Source organism: Chinchilla lanigera, unplaced genomic scaffold (assembly GCF_000276665.1).
Source record: "Chinchilla lanigera isolate Chin_1 unplaced genomic scaffold, ChiLan1.0 scaffold00006, whole genome shotgun sequence".
Taxonomy (NCBI): Eukaryota; Metazoa; Chordata; class Mammalia; order Rodentia; family Chinchillidae; genus Chinchilla; species Chinchilla lanigera.
Genome location: NW_004955407.1, coordinates 3,512,698 through 3,530,692, shown reverse-complemented (window position 1 = coordinate 3,530,692; position 17,995 = coordinate 3,512,698). Strand labels below are relative to the sequence as shown.

Here is a 17,995-nt window from a genome sequence, read left to right as displayed (position 1 = left end):
TACAGTAGTCTAAGAATACGTCGCAACACTGGGAACTGGGGGTCTTACATGCAATTTCCTCTGGTTGTTAGGGAGCTGAAGGGCCTTGGAGATGAAAGGAGAATGAGGTTACCATTCAACAAAGGAAAGGTGTCTGCATATTCCTGAGGTCCCCTTTCCACCTGCAGGAGTGAATTGCTGCCCTTTAACCAAGCGGGGGAATTCTGTAAGAGTACTATGGTCAGTTTCCTCTTGTTGTGGGATGTGATTCCGTGTTGCTGAAGGCCCCCTGCAGTGCAGCTCAGACACAGCACTGCCTGCAGACGTGGGTATCCCAAACACTGAGGACATTCAGAACAGAGAGAAAGTCTGGAGATCATCTCAGGGAATTTTAACTCTGATAAATCCAGCAACAACCACAAACTTCCTTTGTTATCCCGGAGGCTGCTGCCTCTGTGTGTTCTTCCTGCTGAATTCTCTTAGTGCACTGCCTGTAGCAGCTGGGCTGTATATAGCCGCAATCCATCCATCACTGTCCTGTTAGGCCTACTCTCTATGCCCGACACAAATTTTTTCCAAAAGTTTTTTTGTTTGTAGTATTTTTTCGGGGGTCATCCAGATTCCTAAGGTTTGCTCAGTGTGTTGAGTTACATCTTCAATAGAAAATCACACATTTCCCCAGATCCAAGCAGATCTGTTCATGCAGATAGTTTCCTTTCACTTGGATTTTATTCAGTCACTCACCAGGCCTTCTAACTGTTTGCGCCCTCCCTCCATAGGGAGTCTCATTTGACCAACTGTTGTGTAAACAACCGTTTTTATCATTTCAAGCATCCAGTTCCAGCTTTCCGTCCCATGCAAGGCGGGATGAAATTAATTTCTGTTTCTGCGTGGAGGGTATTTCTGACATATGGAGCATCCTGTTGTGGCTGAGATATCTGGCCTCCATTTATTTCAAGTGACCGGACTTCTTTTACTGCAAGGACTTTTGAATTTTTAGTAGTAGTTTCATTTTGATCTAACACATGGTCTTCATTTCAAACTGTTAAGGTAACTCAAAGGTCACTGTAGTTAATTTGAATCTAACTGTATTGTCTTTGTTTTGCTTATTTGTTTGTTTTGGTACTGGGAATTGAACTCAGGACCTTGCACTTGCCAGGCAGGCACTGTGCCACTGAGCTACATCCCTGGCTGTCTTGCTAAAAAGTTTTTATTAAGAATAATTTTTTTTTGTTGCTCAACTTCTATTTTTCAGGGGGTTGAGGTATAAATGTGGTTCAAGAAGCAATGACACTTCTGAGAGTTATGTTGTATGAGTTGACTGTCCACTGCTGGACACAATACTCACCACTCACAGATGAAGTATAATCTGGATCACAGATATAAAGTATTTTCTTCACTATCAACAATAAAAGAAATGCTGCCTGGCAAATGTGAGGTCTTGAGTTCAATTCCCAGTACCAAAAGAAAAAGAAAAAGAAAAAGAAAACAATAAAAGAAATGACTTTGGTAGACTTTGTTTCTATTCTTTTGGTAGCTCTTCTTTCACTGGGTGGTTTTCTTTCCAGCTCATCATCATAGGTATCCCCTGTGAATGGCATTCTTGTTGTGACAGTCCGTGTAACTTTCTGAAAAATTTAAAACCTACATGCAAAAATACAATACATACCAGAATCATGAAAAATAGATATTTGGCAGCTTCTTAAAAAAAAGTTAAACAAGAAGTGAAAAAGACCTTGGGTAGGCAGAAAAATTTACTGACACATAAATCTCTTTTTAATTCTGTAGCACAGAAACATAAGCTGCAGAGCAGAGGCTGATTTAGTAAGTGTTTGTGATTAAATCAATAGGAGTTAGTGCTTCTTGTCTCAGCAAGCAACTTGCAATTCTTCTAACGTTGCACAGAGACTGATGTAATATTTGTAGAGTTCCTTCACATCACAGTGTGTTTACTTCACTCCTTTTGTTCCTGACTACAATCCTGTGGAATTACATGCAGCAACCTGGGATATACTCTCAGTAAACTAAAAAATAGTAGTTGACATAATACAGACAAAATATTTAGGGACCTACAGTAACCAGGGATCACACAATTCAAAAGCATACAGTATTCTAACAGCCACTGGACATACATGTACATGGTGTACTGGAATATACCAGCAGTCTTAGGTTATAGAAGAAGTACATCCCACCATGGTGGTCTGTCAGGAGCCCCCAAAATCCTTAGCAGGTTTAGGTCCTGAGTATTGTTACCTCTGACTCATTTGTCCCTTTTCTTGAGTTACACACTCCAAGACTGAGTACATTCTAGTGTAAAGATTTCATTAGGATCATTGTTTTGGAGAAAGTGCCATTTTGCATTTGTGGACAAATCAGACAGAGAGTGACAGCCAAACTCTGAACGCCCTAGTGAGAGCTTCAGGTGAAGTGCTTCATTTTATGAAAAGTCCCCAGGTCACACTGCAAGGCAGACTTAACCCATAATGTACCTTAAATGTAAGTCTACTAATACAGTATGTGTCATAAAGCCTTTATGGAAAAGCACATCCAAGCTGTGGTATGGAAAGCCAGTCACATGGTTACATCAAAGCAATGCAACACAGAACACACATTTACTCATTTCTCTTCCTTACTGTGAGCAGAGATGGGTAAGACAGGAGAGAGAGAGCAGGAAAGAGGTGGAGGGAGGGTATTCCACGTTTTGTAGCCTGAAACAGAATCTTCCATAAGTTAAAGCCTTCAGGGAAGGAAGGTTAAAAACTAGGCACTTTAAAGAGAATAAAGTAAGAAATGGGCTTTTTAATTAAGGATGCTGGTTCTAAATTTATCAGGATTCCTATATATGCACCCTTTCCTCACCTTTTCACTCATTAATTTTACTAAGCATGGAACACTGTTATCCCTTTTTGCCATCTGCTCTGGGAATCACTGCCCTAGCTATCTTCGTAGCAGAGGATGCCCCCTCCAACCAGTATAGTTCAGTTTGTTAGTTGCCCAGGTAACAGTTCTGGTTACAGTTCCTGTTACTTTTGTTTCTTTGAAATGCCTGGGCACTGTAATGCACAGCTGGTCACAATGATGCATATTGTAAGAACCGAATCCTAATGGACAAGCCACTCTGCCTCTGTACTTCCTGCTTGCTTATCCCATATAAGCCCTAAACCAGCAGAGATCAGGGCCTGACATTTTGGGAATGATCCCAATCAGTGCCCATGGACATAAATAAATCTGCCTCCACATCCTAGGTTTTGGTGTTTCTGATTACTGGTGTGGTGGCCAGGAAAACCAGGACTGGCCTCTTTGGTCACTGGTCATTTCCCCCGCGGACAGAGCAAGGATCCCTCCAGGTCGTGATGGGAAGGCATGCCCTCACAATTTCTCAAATTCAACCGGCAACTTTCTGAAGTTCCCTCAGAGGTCAGAACTCCTGGCTTCCAGCTCGAGCAGCTCACATGAGACCCCAAAAGGAGGAGGATGCAGTCTGTCTATCTATCCATCTGTCTGTTTGCCTGCCTGATTCCAGTAAGACCCCTGAGGGCACCCCGGTTAGCCTGTCAGTCTTGCTCAGCTCAAGCACAAGAGATTAATCACCTACTGTTAGTCAGGACCGCCCTTGAGGGAAGGGGGTTGGATGTTTAACCTCTGAGTGCCTGTTGGATGAATGTGTGAGTGGAAAGGACAGAGTAATCGACAGGCTGCTCTGTCAGGGCACCAAGACCGGGAAGCACTGGTCACAGTGGCTGATCAGGCCCTCACCTGCACTTCTGTGGTGTTCGACCTATGGCGTAAGGAAGGCCTGGCACTCTCCTTAGCTGAGTCGAGCCTAAGTCCACATGAGGGGCACGGCCACGTGCCACCTTTCATCTGTTGCACAATCATTCAAGAGTACACAACACACGCGGGAAGTCAGAGATGGGAATCACTTAGTCAAAACCCACAGTCCCTGACTGCAGGAAAAAGGGCTTTTAGGGAGTTAAACATGAAACCAAACTGCCCCCTGAATCTCAAAGAAGAAAAGGAAAAAGAAGCCCATGCTTTCTGAGAATTCTGCCTTGGCAGCCTCATGAGCTGCCGCAGGTGCTGCCAGCACCTATAGGCTCACTCCCGACTCCCGACTCATCTCCTTCTAGCCAACTGAACTGGGGCAGCTGGCCATTTGGCCACAGAGGCCCTCCTCAGAGCCTTCTGCTTGTAGCCTGGTCAGATGGCATCATCTAACACCCACCCGAGATGACTGTCGGCAATTCCTTCCGAGGTCCACATTTTCACTGAAGAAAAATTGTAGTGTCAGCCCTACAAGTAAGCCTCCATAGCCTTTCCCAAAGGTTGCCCCACCTAGAAACCTAAAATGAGTCACAAAGACATCAAAGAGAGGGAACAAAAAGCCCATAAATATGTCAGAAGTTACCCAAAAGCATGATATAAGGACCCTAAAAAATAAAAAGCCCCTCCATCTGTGAGACACAAAGAAACATGACTATCCAGGCCCACCTTGACCTGAATCTCTGCTTGCCCTGTCAGGCCTGGATGTACAGGACAGACCAAGCTCTACCAAACTGGGCCCCCAAAGGTTCTCAGTCATTGCAAAAATTGGGGGCAAACCTGTGACTTTCTTGGTAAGCAGTGGAACAGAACACTCTGCCTTCAAAAGTCCTCTCTGTCAAAAAGTTGCCATCACCAGGGCAACTGGGACTCCTGCCTCTTTCCCCTCCTGCCAGGCACAAACTTGCAGCCTGGGAAGACATCTCATCAAGTAAGATGAGTTCCTGTATAAGCCAGTCCCATCCTACTTCTGGGAAGAGACCTCCTCTTCAAGTTAGAAACGACCATGTCCTTTGCACCAAAGCACTCAGCCTCCCTCTCAATAATCCTGTACCTTCAATTCTGACTGTTCCCCAAGAGGAAGATAATGCCTGAATCATCCTGAGACAGATAACTGCAATCCTGAAGTTCTGAAAACCCTCCTTTCAGAGGTATATGCTAAAAACTCACCTTCAGGCCTGGACATGAACCATGCTGCCTCACCAAGTCCCCCATTGCTGTCAGATGTCACAGGAAGCACAAACGGGCATCCAGCCACACATCAGCCTGACAGACTGTTAATCACCTTAGGCAAGATCTCCAAGCCATCAACAATGCAGCTATCACCTTGCAGCTGCGATTCCCAACCCACACACCCTTTTCGGACTGTTATTCACTTGCCACAAGGGTTTGGAAACTCTCACTATTTGGGGAGGCCCTAGCAACAGATTTGGCTCAGGGACAGCCTGTTTCTCTATCCCTTCCAGCTCCATCATGGTCCCCCAAGAAAGAAAAACTGAGGCTTCAAAACTGCAAAATGTCTACAGACACTCAAACTGCTAAAATACATCTCTTCTGCCTGCAAAGAAAACCAGTGGAGAATATTGTCCAGTTTGAGATCTCCAAGCTATCACTGCCACCTCAGTCTTCGGCCATGACAGCCTGCTGGTACACCTGCCTAGACCTAAAGAATGCCTTCTTCAGCCTTCAATTGGCTCCTGTCAGCCAGCCCCTCTTCGTCCCCCAGTTCTGCACTCAAAAAGTCAACTGATGTGGACTCAACCTCCCAGAAGTTCAAAAACTTGTTTACCCTCTTTGCAGAAGGCCTCACAGCTGACCTCACTAGTTTCCCGGCACAAACTACCACTGCATTTCTGATTCAAGACACCTGCTAGAAAGGCACAAAAGGTCCGCTGCAGTATCTGGTAGAAAGTGGTTACAAGAAAAAAAACCTGCAAATTTCTTGGAGCTGCTGGCTTCTATAGAATCTGGATCCCTGAGTTCACAAAAACAATGGTGTTCACTCAGACGGCAGCCCCTGGAGTGCCCAGGGGCTACATGTGCAAATGGCACAAGGTAAACATTACCATTTCCAAAGGTACAAACAGAGGGATACAAAGAAATGAGACCCAAGCAAGTCCAAAATCCAGCAGGGCAAACATTAAGTCCTATAGTTTCATGTCTAGCATCTGAGGCAATCTGTGACAAATTGTAAGCTTCAAAGAGCTTGGGTGGTTTTACCCCTGTGGCACTTTTGGTGGTTATAGCTCTCGGCTTTTCTCTTGGACTGGCTTTGTTTTTCTTTGCAGGTTTTTTCAGACAATCCACTTTCTTTGCTTTTTTAAATTTTGGGGGTCTCCACTAGACCTTGGCTTTACCCTCACAGCTTCATACACTGCCCTCTCAGAAGCACACCGCCTGGCCTCCCAGGCCTTCTGAAATCAGGGTGGAGGCCTCCTTAATCCCACAGGTCTTGCACCTAAAACCAGTACCACATGGATGATGCCACGGTCTGCTGCCAGCTGGAGCTGTAGCCAGGCCTTCCTCTCTCTTTGCTGTAGGGGTCAAGTACCTGGATCACCGGGCACTCAGAACCCAATCCTGAGGAGCTAATTCAGGTTGCTGCCATTCTGGAGCATGGCACTCTGCTCTCTTCCTCCCTTATATTACAAGCAGGATATCCCATCCCCCAGGGCAGGTGTAGCACTCACAAATCTCCGTGCCCTGCTCTTGCACAGCATAGAAACGTTTACAAAATAAGGATGTCATCTCCCTGCTGAGTTGTTTAGTTAAACTTTTAAATTTCCCAATTTGACACAATGTATCAACCATTATAGCACAACAGGAAAATAAACTCTCTGAGAGATGCTGAGTGTACCCTGTTTATGGACAGAAGTAGCTCTGTTAGGAATGGAGTCTGACAGGCTAGGTATGCTGTGGTCTCCTTGCACAAAGTTATTTTGAGCCACAGCTCTCCTGCTAATGCTTCCTGCTGCTGTTTGGAAACCTGCCACCAATGATGCCAAACCTGTGCTCCTAAGCCCTCTTCAGGGATCCAACTGAATGAAACATCAACTCCAGCCAGAAAAACTCTACCTGGTACTCCCGGAAGATCAGAGCCGGACTCAGCACCACCAACACCATATGTCCTGCAAGCTCAAGTCACAGCACTGGCATCTGTACCATGCAGGCAGCTCAGGCTTCAGCATCTGTGCCACTAGCTCTGACCATGTGCAATATAGTGGACTCTCCCCATTTAAAGATATGTAGATATATTACACAGAAATAAAACCTTACAGCATTACAAATATGTTAGTGCTCATCTGCACCTACTCAGGTTGGTCCAAGATATTCCCTACCTGCACTGAAAAAATAAAAGGAGTTTATAGGGTCCTGCTACCAGCTACATCTGTAGACACTTCTGCACACATATATAACCCAGATTCATATTAACTACCTCTACAAATTTCACAAATCCAGCCTTGGGTTCACTGGAGAATTTACCTGGACCAGACAGCCCACTCTGACAAGACGACACACTCAAAGTCCTGCTCTGTTCACTCCAGACGCTCACTAGTCCCCGCATGGCTGAAGCCTGAGAAAAATGTTCACAGGATTGCTCCATACCTATTCCCCTTGATTTTTGTGGCCTTTCAAGCTGCTTACCGCAGTCCTTGCTTGCCAGTGCCCTGCTAACTATGGTTTTTGTATTAAACTCTATCGACAGTTGCCTGAAGGTACAGAACAATCAAACAGTTGACCAAAATTTGATGAGCATCCCAGGCACATTGGACACTCTCCTAGATCAGACTAACTCCTTCACTATCTTGCCAGAGTAGTGTTATAGAACAGATAGGGCTAAATTATGTCTCTTCCAAAAAGCAACTTAGGAAAAAACTCTGTAATAAGACAATCTTGGGGATCTTGGCTAGGATCCATCCTAGGATCACTGGCAACCCTTATATTACTGCTTCTGTGTCTCAAAAGATCACATGTAATATGCCCAGCAAAGATTTTCCAGGGAAACTAAAAGAGAGGGAAAATGTAGCAGAAGATAGATAACCGCCCCCCCAAAGCCAGTATACTTCAGTTTAAGTTTCCCAGGTAACAGTTCCAGTTCCAGTTTCTGTTACTTTTGTTTCTTAGAAACAGCTGGAACCAATCCCCACTTGACAGGCTGTTCTGCCTCTGTACTTTCTGCTTATCCCAGATAAGGCCTAGACCACCAGAGATCAGGGCCTGATGTTTGGGGAATGATCCTGATCAGTGCCTGTTGATGTAAATAAATCTGCCCCTAAATCCTGTGTGTCATTTTGGTGTTTCTCTTTGCTGTAGCATCTTTTTCTTTTTTTTTTTTTTTGGAGATAGGGTCTCTTTATGCAGTTCAGGCTGGCCTTGAGCTCACTTTGTAGCCCAGGCTGGCCTCAAACTTGCAAAGATCCTCCTGCCTCAGCCTCCCCAGTGCTGGGCTTACAAGTATGTGCCACCGTGCCTGGTTTGCCATAGCACCTTGATTTGTTTTTTTGTTTTGTTTTTTTCCAGTACAGGGAATCAAACTCACAACTTTGCGCTTGCCAGACAGGCGCTGTGCCACTGAGCTAAATCTCCAGCCCTTGATTTGTGAATTCTAAAACAGTTCAAATGTCCACCACCATCTATTCAAAAATGGTCCTGGGATTACAGTGGAGCCAAAGTCAGGTGAAACGTCCTTTTCTCCAAGAAACTACTTTACACCCTGGTGCATTTAAATCACAGAACATTATATTCTGAGTGTTTAGTTGTTTTGACTTCAGCAAAGGCTAAAGCAACTCATACTCTTTCTCCAAGCACACATTATTATTCTTACATTTTGAAAAGTGTACCACTCGCCCTTTAAAAAAAGTTACTTTTTGTCCTTATTTCCACCCATACTCACACCTCCTAGGCAACAATCCTAATTGGTTAGAGTACCTTTTAAAAATGTGCATGTGGGGGCTGGGGATTTAGCTCACTGGCAAAGCGCCTGCCTGGCAAGCGCAAGGTCGTGAGTTCGGTTCCTGGTACCGGAGAAAAACCAAAAAAAAAAAAAAAAATGTGCATGTGTTCTCATAAAATACATAGTTACAACTTTGTGTTCATTTTTTTTCATTTCTGTAAGTGGCTTTGTATTGTATATCACGTTCTCTGACACGTTTTATTCAGCACTGTGATTTTATGATTCTCTCCTCTGGCTGCACTTAATTTGTTGCTTCTCAATGCTAATCATTACTCCATAGCATGTGACCTCCATTTTTATAATCCTAGCTACATATTATAAATATTCTAAGCAGGGCATGGTGATGCATGCCTGTAATTCCAGCCCTCCGGAGGCTGAGGAAGGAGGACTGTTGCGAGTTTGAGACCAGCCTGTGTTACAAAGCAAGCTCAAGGCCAGCCTGAACTGCAGAGCAAGTCCTGTCTCAAAAAGACAAAGAAAGAAAACAAAACTATAAATCCTCTAGATTGATCCCCAATCCCCACCTCTGCCATGAGTACCCTCATACACGTCTTCCCAGGGCCATGAGGGTTTCTGGGGAATGGACACCCAAGATCTGGGTCAGCAGATAGACAAGCACTCCAGGGGTGCCTCCCACCAACAGAGCAGGGCTGGTGCAGCTCTGCTTTCCAGTGTTTGCCAGACTAGTAAGCAATAAAGTGACAGCTCATGTTATTTTCTTTCCTTTGCTTTGGAATAAGCTTGTGGTAAGGAATCTTTTTTTCAGTTTGTAGAACAATTTTATAATAAAAAAAGAGCAAGTTTTATGTTTGGAAGAAATCATCTATTAAAATAACATCTGGGTTCTGGATTTGGGACCTGATAGGAAGAGGAGGACTCAGAGTTTAACCTGCTGAGCACTTATTTGTATAATGAAATTTTCTATTGCTTCCTTTTTTAATCTAAGTGGGTTTAAAATATTTCCTCTCTTATTTACCTTGTACATTAGCGTTTCTTTCCTGTCTTTTTCGTTTTTCCTTCTTTGTGCTTGCCAGATGTGAGTCTTACAGATCTTTTCAAAGAATGAGATTTTGCTTTTATTAATACTTTCTTTTGTTTTTCCATTTTACTTCTTTGTTTTCATTTTACTTATTTCTACGCCTGATTTTTCTTCTTCGTATCTTGTTCCTCAAGGTTTGCTCTGTTGTATCTTTTTTGTTTGTTTTCTTAAAGTCTTAGGTCATCTTAAAAATCCTTACCCTAACTCTAATACACACACACACACACACACACACACACACACACTCCAGATCAAGCCAGCCTGCAGTCTATCCATGGATTTCTCATGCTTCTTGTTATTTATACATTTTATTTCATTATAATGGGATCTATGATCCTATTGTTTCTCTCTGGATGACTTGAAGGGACAAAATGAGCAGTCTAGATTAATTTACCAACTTGGCAGCACCTAGAAACTAAAAACGATTTTGAATATTCACATTTAGTGTTAGAGTTTAGTTAAAGTGTCTTCTTTATTAATAGGATCATCCACAGCTGGGCATGATGGTGCACGCCTGTAATCCCAGAGCTGAGGCAGGAGGACTGCTGTGAGTTCAAGGACAGCCTGGGCTACATACTGAGTTCAAGGTTAGCCTGTACTGCATAGCAAAAAAAGAAAAAAAAGCATCTGCCACTTTATGAGTAATAGTAGAGTTATTTACCCTATTTCCTATAAAAAAAAAAGAAAAAAAAATTAAAATTTAGGCTTGTATAATAAAAAAAAGTATTTCTATTTAGATTTCGCATTGTCAAGGCAGTGCAGGGATATGTGGAGAGAATGAAGAATTAGAATTGGATAAGCCCCTGAAACTCTGAGTCTAAACACTGACCAAAATTACGGGCTACAGGGATCAGTTTTCTCGAGTGACTGTATTCCACTATAAGGGTGGCTGCAAGGGTGTGGTGCTGAGTAACTGTAACCTGGCCAGGGTTATAAAGGTGATTCATTTGTCAAATCAGGACCATTGTCCATAGAATATAACATTAAGTGACAAAAGCTTAACTTTGGTAGGGGATTTTTCTCCCGTTTTCAACAGAGGGATGTATCATTTACAATAATATATACAGGTCAACATATAAAATTTGAGTCAAAAAATCATCTCCAAAAGTATATTTTTATCTCATGTGATGAGTTGATTACTACTGTATTTTAAAGCAAGGCTGACAGTCAAAAATATCTATCTATATATTGCATATATAATTATTTGATACTGTAAGAGTTCTGAAGCTAGACAATATAGTCCCTCTGTACATTTAAAAATACAGAACCTTGCTGGGCATGGTGATGTACACCTGCAATCCCAGCACTTGGGAGGCTGAGGCAGGAGGATTGCTGTGAGTTTGAGGTCAGTCTGGGCTACAAAGTAAGTTGAAAGCCAGCCTGAACTGCACAATGTCTCAAAAAGACAAAAAAAGAAAACCTGAAAAGTTAAATACTTTTGCATATTGTCATGTAGCTAGAGATTTTTTACGTCCAGGACTAGAATCCATATCTTGCTTTTTGTTTTGGTTTGGATGTTAGTTTTTATACTGTTTTCTACCATGTTGCCAAATAAGATAAAGATAAGAGAAACTTAGATGGTATCAGAAAAGAGAAAGGTGAGAGGGATACAGGAAGAAAAGTACAGGGATACGGAACTTCTCCCAAACACATAAAACTGCATTAAAATGTTATTTATGAAGCTGGATGTGGTGTCACATGCCAGTAATCCCAGCACTCAGGAGGTGGAGGCAGGAGGATCACTGCAAGTTTGAGGCCAGCCAGGGCTATGAAGTAAGTTTGAGGCAGCCTGAACTACACAGCAAGACCCTGTGTCAAACACACACACACACACACACACACACACACACACACACACAAAGTTACTTATGTTTATTCCTCTGTACACTGCGATCAGTGGAATATATCTTGTAGAGTGTTGTTCTTGGAGGTCCATAGCCCTGTTACAGGGCCCCAGGAAGTAAGGGTTAATGCAATATTTTGAGGCAAAACATATAAATTTCTAATAGCCAAATACTGTTTCATAAAAAATTAAATTCTAATTTTAAACTGAGATGCTGAAATAGTCTTTCCTTCAACAATACAAATCCTTAGTTTAGTTGTAGACAGTGAGGAGTCACATGTAACTTTAGATTTTTTTTTATGGAGGTATACCTATTATCCCGTGACCTTTTAAATATACAGCAGAAGGTTTTAGAAAATTTTGTTGCATATTCATATCAATAGATACAAATAACATCATCTCACAATTAATACTATAGTTGCCCCTTTCCAAATTTGTAGGAAACAAATTTGTAGGAAACAAAAGTCAAAGTAGGTAAAGAAAGGATGACAAGGGAAAAGCAACAAAGTCAAGAAAATAGGAACTGAAAATCAGGAAGGAATAATAAAGAGGACTAGCAAGAAAATATTCTATGCTAGGTGTGGTGGTGCACACCTTTAATCTCAATACTTGGGAGGCTGAGGCAGGAAGATCTCTGTTGAGTTTAAGGCCAGCCTGGGCTACATAGTGAGACTGTGTCTCCAAACACAAAACTGAAAATGAAAACTAAATCAAACCAAAACAAAATAGAAAAAGAAAACATTCTACTAAGTGTTCTGACAGTATGATCTCATTTTATTTCTTTCTAAAAATTTATTAAGCAAATTATTTCTATCCAATTGAAAAATGAGGAAACTATAGCTCAGGGAGGGTAGGTTTTTTGTCTTTGTTTCTATTTTTATTTTGGGGGATATCCGGAATCGAACTCAGGACTTCATGCTTGCCAGGAGGCAGGGTAGTTTAATATCTTGTAAAACCAAAACCAAACCAAATAGAAGATCTTGCAGTGTCCTATAGAGACCACTGACATGATGTCCTACACTTAGTAACAGGGTGAGCAGAGATGCATGTATGTGATAGTTGAGGTTCCCTAGCTCAGGATGTGCCTTAAACATAAGACGCTTACTGTCATATACACTTAAAAGTGGAATTCACTTCAGGAGCTGTAAAACCAGTGACTGACTCCAAAATGGATCTTCTACCCTGAGAGCTTTGGCTTGTAGCCTATCCTCAAGGACAGATACAAGTTCAGAACACCATTTTAGCATTAAGGTTTCCTAGGAAATGGGAGAAGTATAAATAGTCCCCATCTCCACATGGTCCCTGCAACTACTGCTCTGGTACCCAGAACAAGGCAAAATAAAGAGAAATTTTTAAAAAACTAAAGCCTTACGTTATAATTAAATCCTCACATTTTGAGAGAAATGAGCTTAACTGCCATTATTATTTATAAAGTTCTAGTAGTCATTCTAAATTGCATGTTATGAATGTATCTGAGTGTATATATTATGGTTTCTTCCTGCTGGGAAGGGCGAGATGAGATGGGAAGACGTGCAGATGAGGGGCATCCTGGATCTACAGGCGGAGGGAGACCGCACCGCAGGGTCCGGATCCGTGGAGGAGCCTATCAGAAAGAGGTGCACAAATCATATTCCATTTTGATCGTCTGCAAATGCTGATGCCTGTCCCAAGTACTGTTAACGTAAAGCATTTCTACATTTGCTTTAAGCAAACGAGAGCGTGCGGGACGGCTGAAGCTGGAGATCGATCACACATGCGGGCATGGAGCAAGGCCTCCCGAGAACAAGGAGCACCCAGGTGAGCCACGTGAACACGCTGAAGCGCTCCAAGAACACGCGCTGCGTCAGGCTACCACGCAGGCAGGTTGCTAGACAGAGGGGTGTCACATGGCGTCAACCTGCCGAATGCATAAATAAATGCACTGCAGTGACTGAGCAGTTCCTTTCCTCCCAGCAGAGAGGGCCCATCGGACCTCAGCTTCCTGTACTCTGACTCTTCTCTTTACTTCTCCATCCTGGCACCATCCTTCCCCACAGGGAACTTCAAGAGCTGAGCTGGAGGCAGCTCTGCAGCCTTGCTACCTTTACATGGTATCTAAATGAAATCATCTAATTTATGTGAGAAAATACTACCTCACTCCTTGAAAGTCCCAGATCATATCCCAAACTAGAAAAGGATAGGATACTGCAGGGTGTGATGAAAATTGGTGTCACAAAGAGAGAAGCCATTAATGATCTCTATAAAAGTCTAAATAGTAACTGTCTATGGCATAATCTCTGAAGAGATCTTTAGAGCCCTTTCCTTTTGTTGAAAGGTATTTTCAGAGAACCCCTGGGTGCCTAAACATAACCGAGGATCAGCCCAAAGATTCTTGAGGAGAAGATGCAAGGAATGAAAAAGAATGAAAGTCAAAATGTCCCCATGGTAGTTAAAGAACTATTTCAAATTTGTTTACATGTCTTTTAAAAAAGATAGATGGCTGGGGATACAGCTCAGCAGCACAAGCGCCTGCCTGGCGAGCCCAAGGTTCTGAGTTTGATTTCCGATACCAAAAAAAATAAAAATAAAAAAGACAGAAGAAAATCTCACTCCCAAAGGTAATGAAATGATAGTGGATTCAATATATGGGTGGAGAGTCAAAGATGACCTGGAATGTGTGTGAATTTCCTCCCATTTACATTTCATGAATAACATATTTTGAACTTACCTAGGTATTTTGGATAAAAATAATCCTAGAAAGAAAGAAAAGAAAAAATGCATATTACCAAACTTAAATCTAATTATAGAGATAAGACTTAATTTTATGTTTTTCTAATAAAGATGGAAATGAATTACATGCCACATTTTCCCATTATAGTTTTTTCTATAATAAAGTATGCCAAGAGTAACTAGTAATATCAAACCTATACTATGTCTAGACTTAAAGCATCATTAGTCAATTAATAATGTTTCAAAAGCTTCTAATCTGAAAGTAGATTGTATTTCAGCAGACGGACATAGGGTAGAAAACGGTAAACCATAACAAAGGTCTTTCTTTCCCTTCATTCTTCTCATTTCTGCGTTACTCTCTCTGCCACCTCTTTCTCTTCTGTCAAAGGAAGCAGTGTAGGAATAGTGGAGGTGAAGAAGTGCCTTAAAGGTTTTTCCTTCTCCAGGGTCTTCCCTCTTTTCTATAGTCTTCTACTTACTTTCTTTTTGCTACTTAGAGGTTAAACTCTAAAAGGTGGGTAAGGTGGTGCACACCTGTAACCCCAACACGCTGGAAGACAGAGGTGGGAGGATCTCAAGTTCAAGCCCAGCCTGAACAACTCTGACCTAGCAAGGGCTGGGGATATACCTCACTGAGAAGGCCAGGGGTTCAAGCCTCACCACTACAGTCCTAAAACAAATGAGACTAAATGGTCCCACATCTGTAGCCTGGCAAAAAGTAAGTCGAGAAAAATAAATAAATAAATAAATAAAATTAAAGAACCTTTGACTTAAAGTACACAAACACATAGATATTATACTTGTGACACCTATCCTTCAACAATACTATCACCAGGTATGGTGGCACACCCTTATAATCTCAGCACTCGGGAAGCCGAGGCAGGAGGATCTTGGGAGTTTGAGGCCAGCCTGGGCTACAAAGTGAGTTCAAGACTAGTCTGAACTGCATAGTGAGACCCTGTCTCAAAAAGACAAAAAAACAACCAAACAAACAAAGAAAGAAAAAAACCACAATACTATCAAATTCTGGTAAGGAAAAAATATCTACAAACCACATGTGAAATCCTTATGAGGTATAGGTGAATTACAGTGCGGTCAGAGCACACTGCCATGGCAGTGGTAGCCTGTTAACTAGCCTCCTTTCCCTTAAAGCTACTTCCTCCTGAAATGCAAATGCTTACATGTGGCATGTGTCACACGAAACCATTACACTGGAGCGCAAGCTGGAAACGTTTGGTCTGGAACTGTATGTAGAGGTGACGAACTTGATAGTTTCCATGAATTCTTACCGTTTCAGGGTTGTTCTCGAACACCTCCCTGGCTTCCTCTTTATTACACAGTTCCTCAATGCATTCTCTCTCAAGATTACCCTGTTTGGTTTCTTCAAGCAAAGAATTCGCACGTCGTTTCCTAACCAGGACTTGTGAAGCATGTTGCTTTGACAAAACTGAAGGAAAAAATAAGTTTTTAATGAATTTTTTTTTTAACTTTCCCTCCACAATATATTAAATAATAAAAATTTAAATATGCCCACGAATTGCATGACATTTAAAACTGGTATAGTGGAACTAAGTAAAAATCCAGATACAAAAGCATTGTGATTAAAAACACAGCAGGTTTATGTGCAGCTACAGCACCGTTATGATGACTGACACAAATTATTCAAGTTCACCTTGAGTCCAAATATACCAGACTATATTCAGTGTTTACCATATTATGGCTACAATGGAAAAACATCACGCCAAAATGTCACATCAAAAGTCACAGGCACAATATTTGTAAAGCAAAATTAATAAGCTTTCCTAAAGCCAATGTAGGGGGCAATGAATCTTAGCATACTATTTTAGATAAAATAGTTTGGTAAAAAGCCTGCATGGTGCCTCAGGAAGCCCCCCAGGACAGTACAAGAGCTAATTCCCCAGATCAACACTGCCCAGGAATGTCTCCCCAAGAATAAGGGGGTGCCTAGGTCTAGGTGACCCTCTGTGACCCTGCCTGGGTAGTGCCATCTCCTGGCCCTAGGTAAACATTGTAACCCTAAATGAATGCATAGGTTGTAAAAAAGGAGATAATGGGGGGAAACATCTATCACGGTTTGACATGGGACCTGCAACTGACCTGGGGTCCAACAGGATGAGAGAAACACCATATGCCCACTGGGGTCAGAGAATGTAACACCCCAATCTGCTGTCAATGGAAACCAAAATGTATAGAAGGGGAAACAAAGTTAGCCATGGCCTGCTTCCAGATTGGCAAAGGAAGTGAGGGTGGCTAGCCTCAAACTAAACTCTGATTTTGTTCTCACTGGCGATTGGCGTCTCTTGTGGAATGTTTGGGACAAACGGGAATTTTCTGCCGTAACACCAAGAGTAATAAGAATGATTAACTTTCGGGATCTGTGGAGACAGAGAAATACGGTAAAGTATTTGAGAGGTAACTGAAAGGCTAAGAAACTCAATTTATTTATACAAACAGGAAGATAAAAATTCACGGAAAAAGAACTTATTCCAAGCACAAAATATACAAGGCAAAAAAAACTGGCAACTTTGCTACATAAAAAAATTTTAACAGTTAACAAATAAAAATAACAGCAAAGTTCAATACTAACCAAAGGCTGGAAGAAAGTACCTGCATCAGAAGAATAAAAAAATTACATCCAAAATTTAAAGGAAAATTTTTGAAATTAAAAAAAAGACACACACCAAACAATACAGGGATCTGTGTGACCAATACACAAAACCACTCCAAAAACACCGACAGGTGCTGAGGACGGAGCTCGGCAGCAGAGTGCCTGCTCAGTATGCCGAGGTCCTAGGTTCAATCCCCAGCACCAAAAAAACCAAAGCAACAACAAAAAACCCATGAAAGAAAGAAAAGTATAAAATCAAAAATTAGAAACAAGCAGGAAGAGAGAATTATATCATTATTAGATATCTTTTCTCTAATGTGAGATAACAAGCGACTTTCAAAACGAAAGACAGGGGCTGGGAATTTCGCTCAGCGGCACAGCGCCTGCCTGGCAAGTGCAACGTCGTGAGTTCAATCCCCGGTACTGGAAAAAAAAAACAAAAAAACAAAAAAAAGAAAGTTGACACTCTTATGCTGACGATCTCCAAGATAGAAGTTATTGGTTGCAAGTTGTAGAATTCTGCGTTCATAATATAATCCTACACTGATCAGCCAAAGCTGCAAATCTGTAAATACATGTCAACAAATATGTAAAGAGTTTGGAAACACATTCTAACTGCTGAAAGCAAATATAGTTTAAGAATATAATGGATAATGTAAAAATTTTATCTTTATTATTTTAGTCTGTTGAATAGAACACAGTTTTATTTTCTGGTAATTATTTTTCTTTAAATAGGGTCATGCTATGTAGTTCAAACTGGCCTTGAATTCAATAGGTAGGCCAGTCTTGAGGCAATCTTGATTCAGTCTCCTAAGTGGGATTACAGGCCTGTGCCACAAAGCCCAATAGAACATAGTTTTTAAAGAAAAATTTAAAGGGAATAAACAAATTTTGCAAATAATTTTCGTACAGACTTTTATCACAAATAGTTCTTTCCCTACGCAGTTAAGTATATGACAGATAAATGTATTTTCCTTTTCTATTATTGTTCTGCCTGTCAGTAATAAACCATGTGTACTC

At 41.7% G+C, this 17,995-nt stretch overlaps 1 protein-coding gene across 1 annotated transcript in view; it reads right to left on the bottom strand.

The window, feature by feature from the left end:
• Pros1 (protein S (alpha)) overlaps positions 1–15,793 on the bottom strand; it is a gene marked incomplete at its 5' end in the record, with an annotated part of 51,266 nt that extends 35,473 nt beyond the window's left edge. The window contains 2 exon segments of the mRNA XM_013503591.1: positions 14,345–14,369; positions 15,636–15,793. Coding sequence (XP_013359045.1) covers positions 14,345–14,369; positions 15,636–15,793 — 183 coding nt within the window.
• Between the last annotated feature and the right edge of the window lie 2,202 nt (positions 15,794–17,995).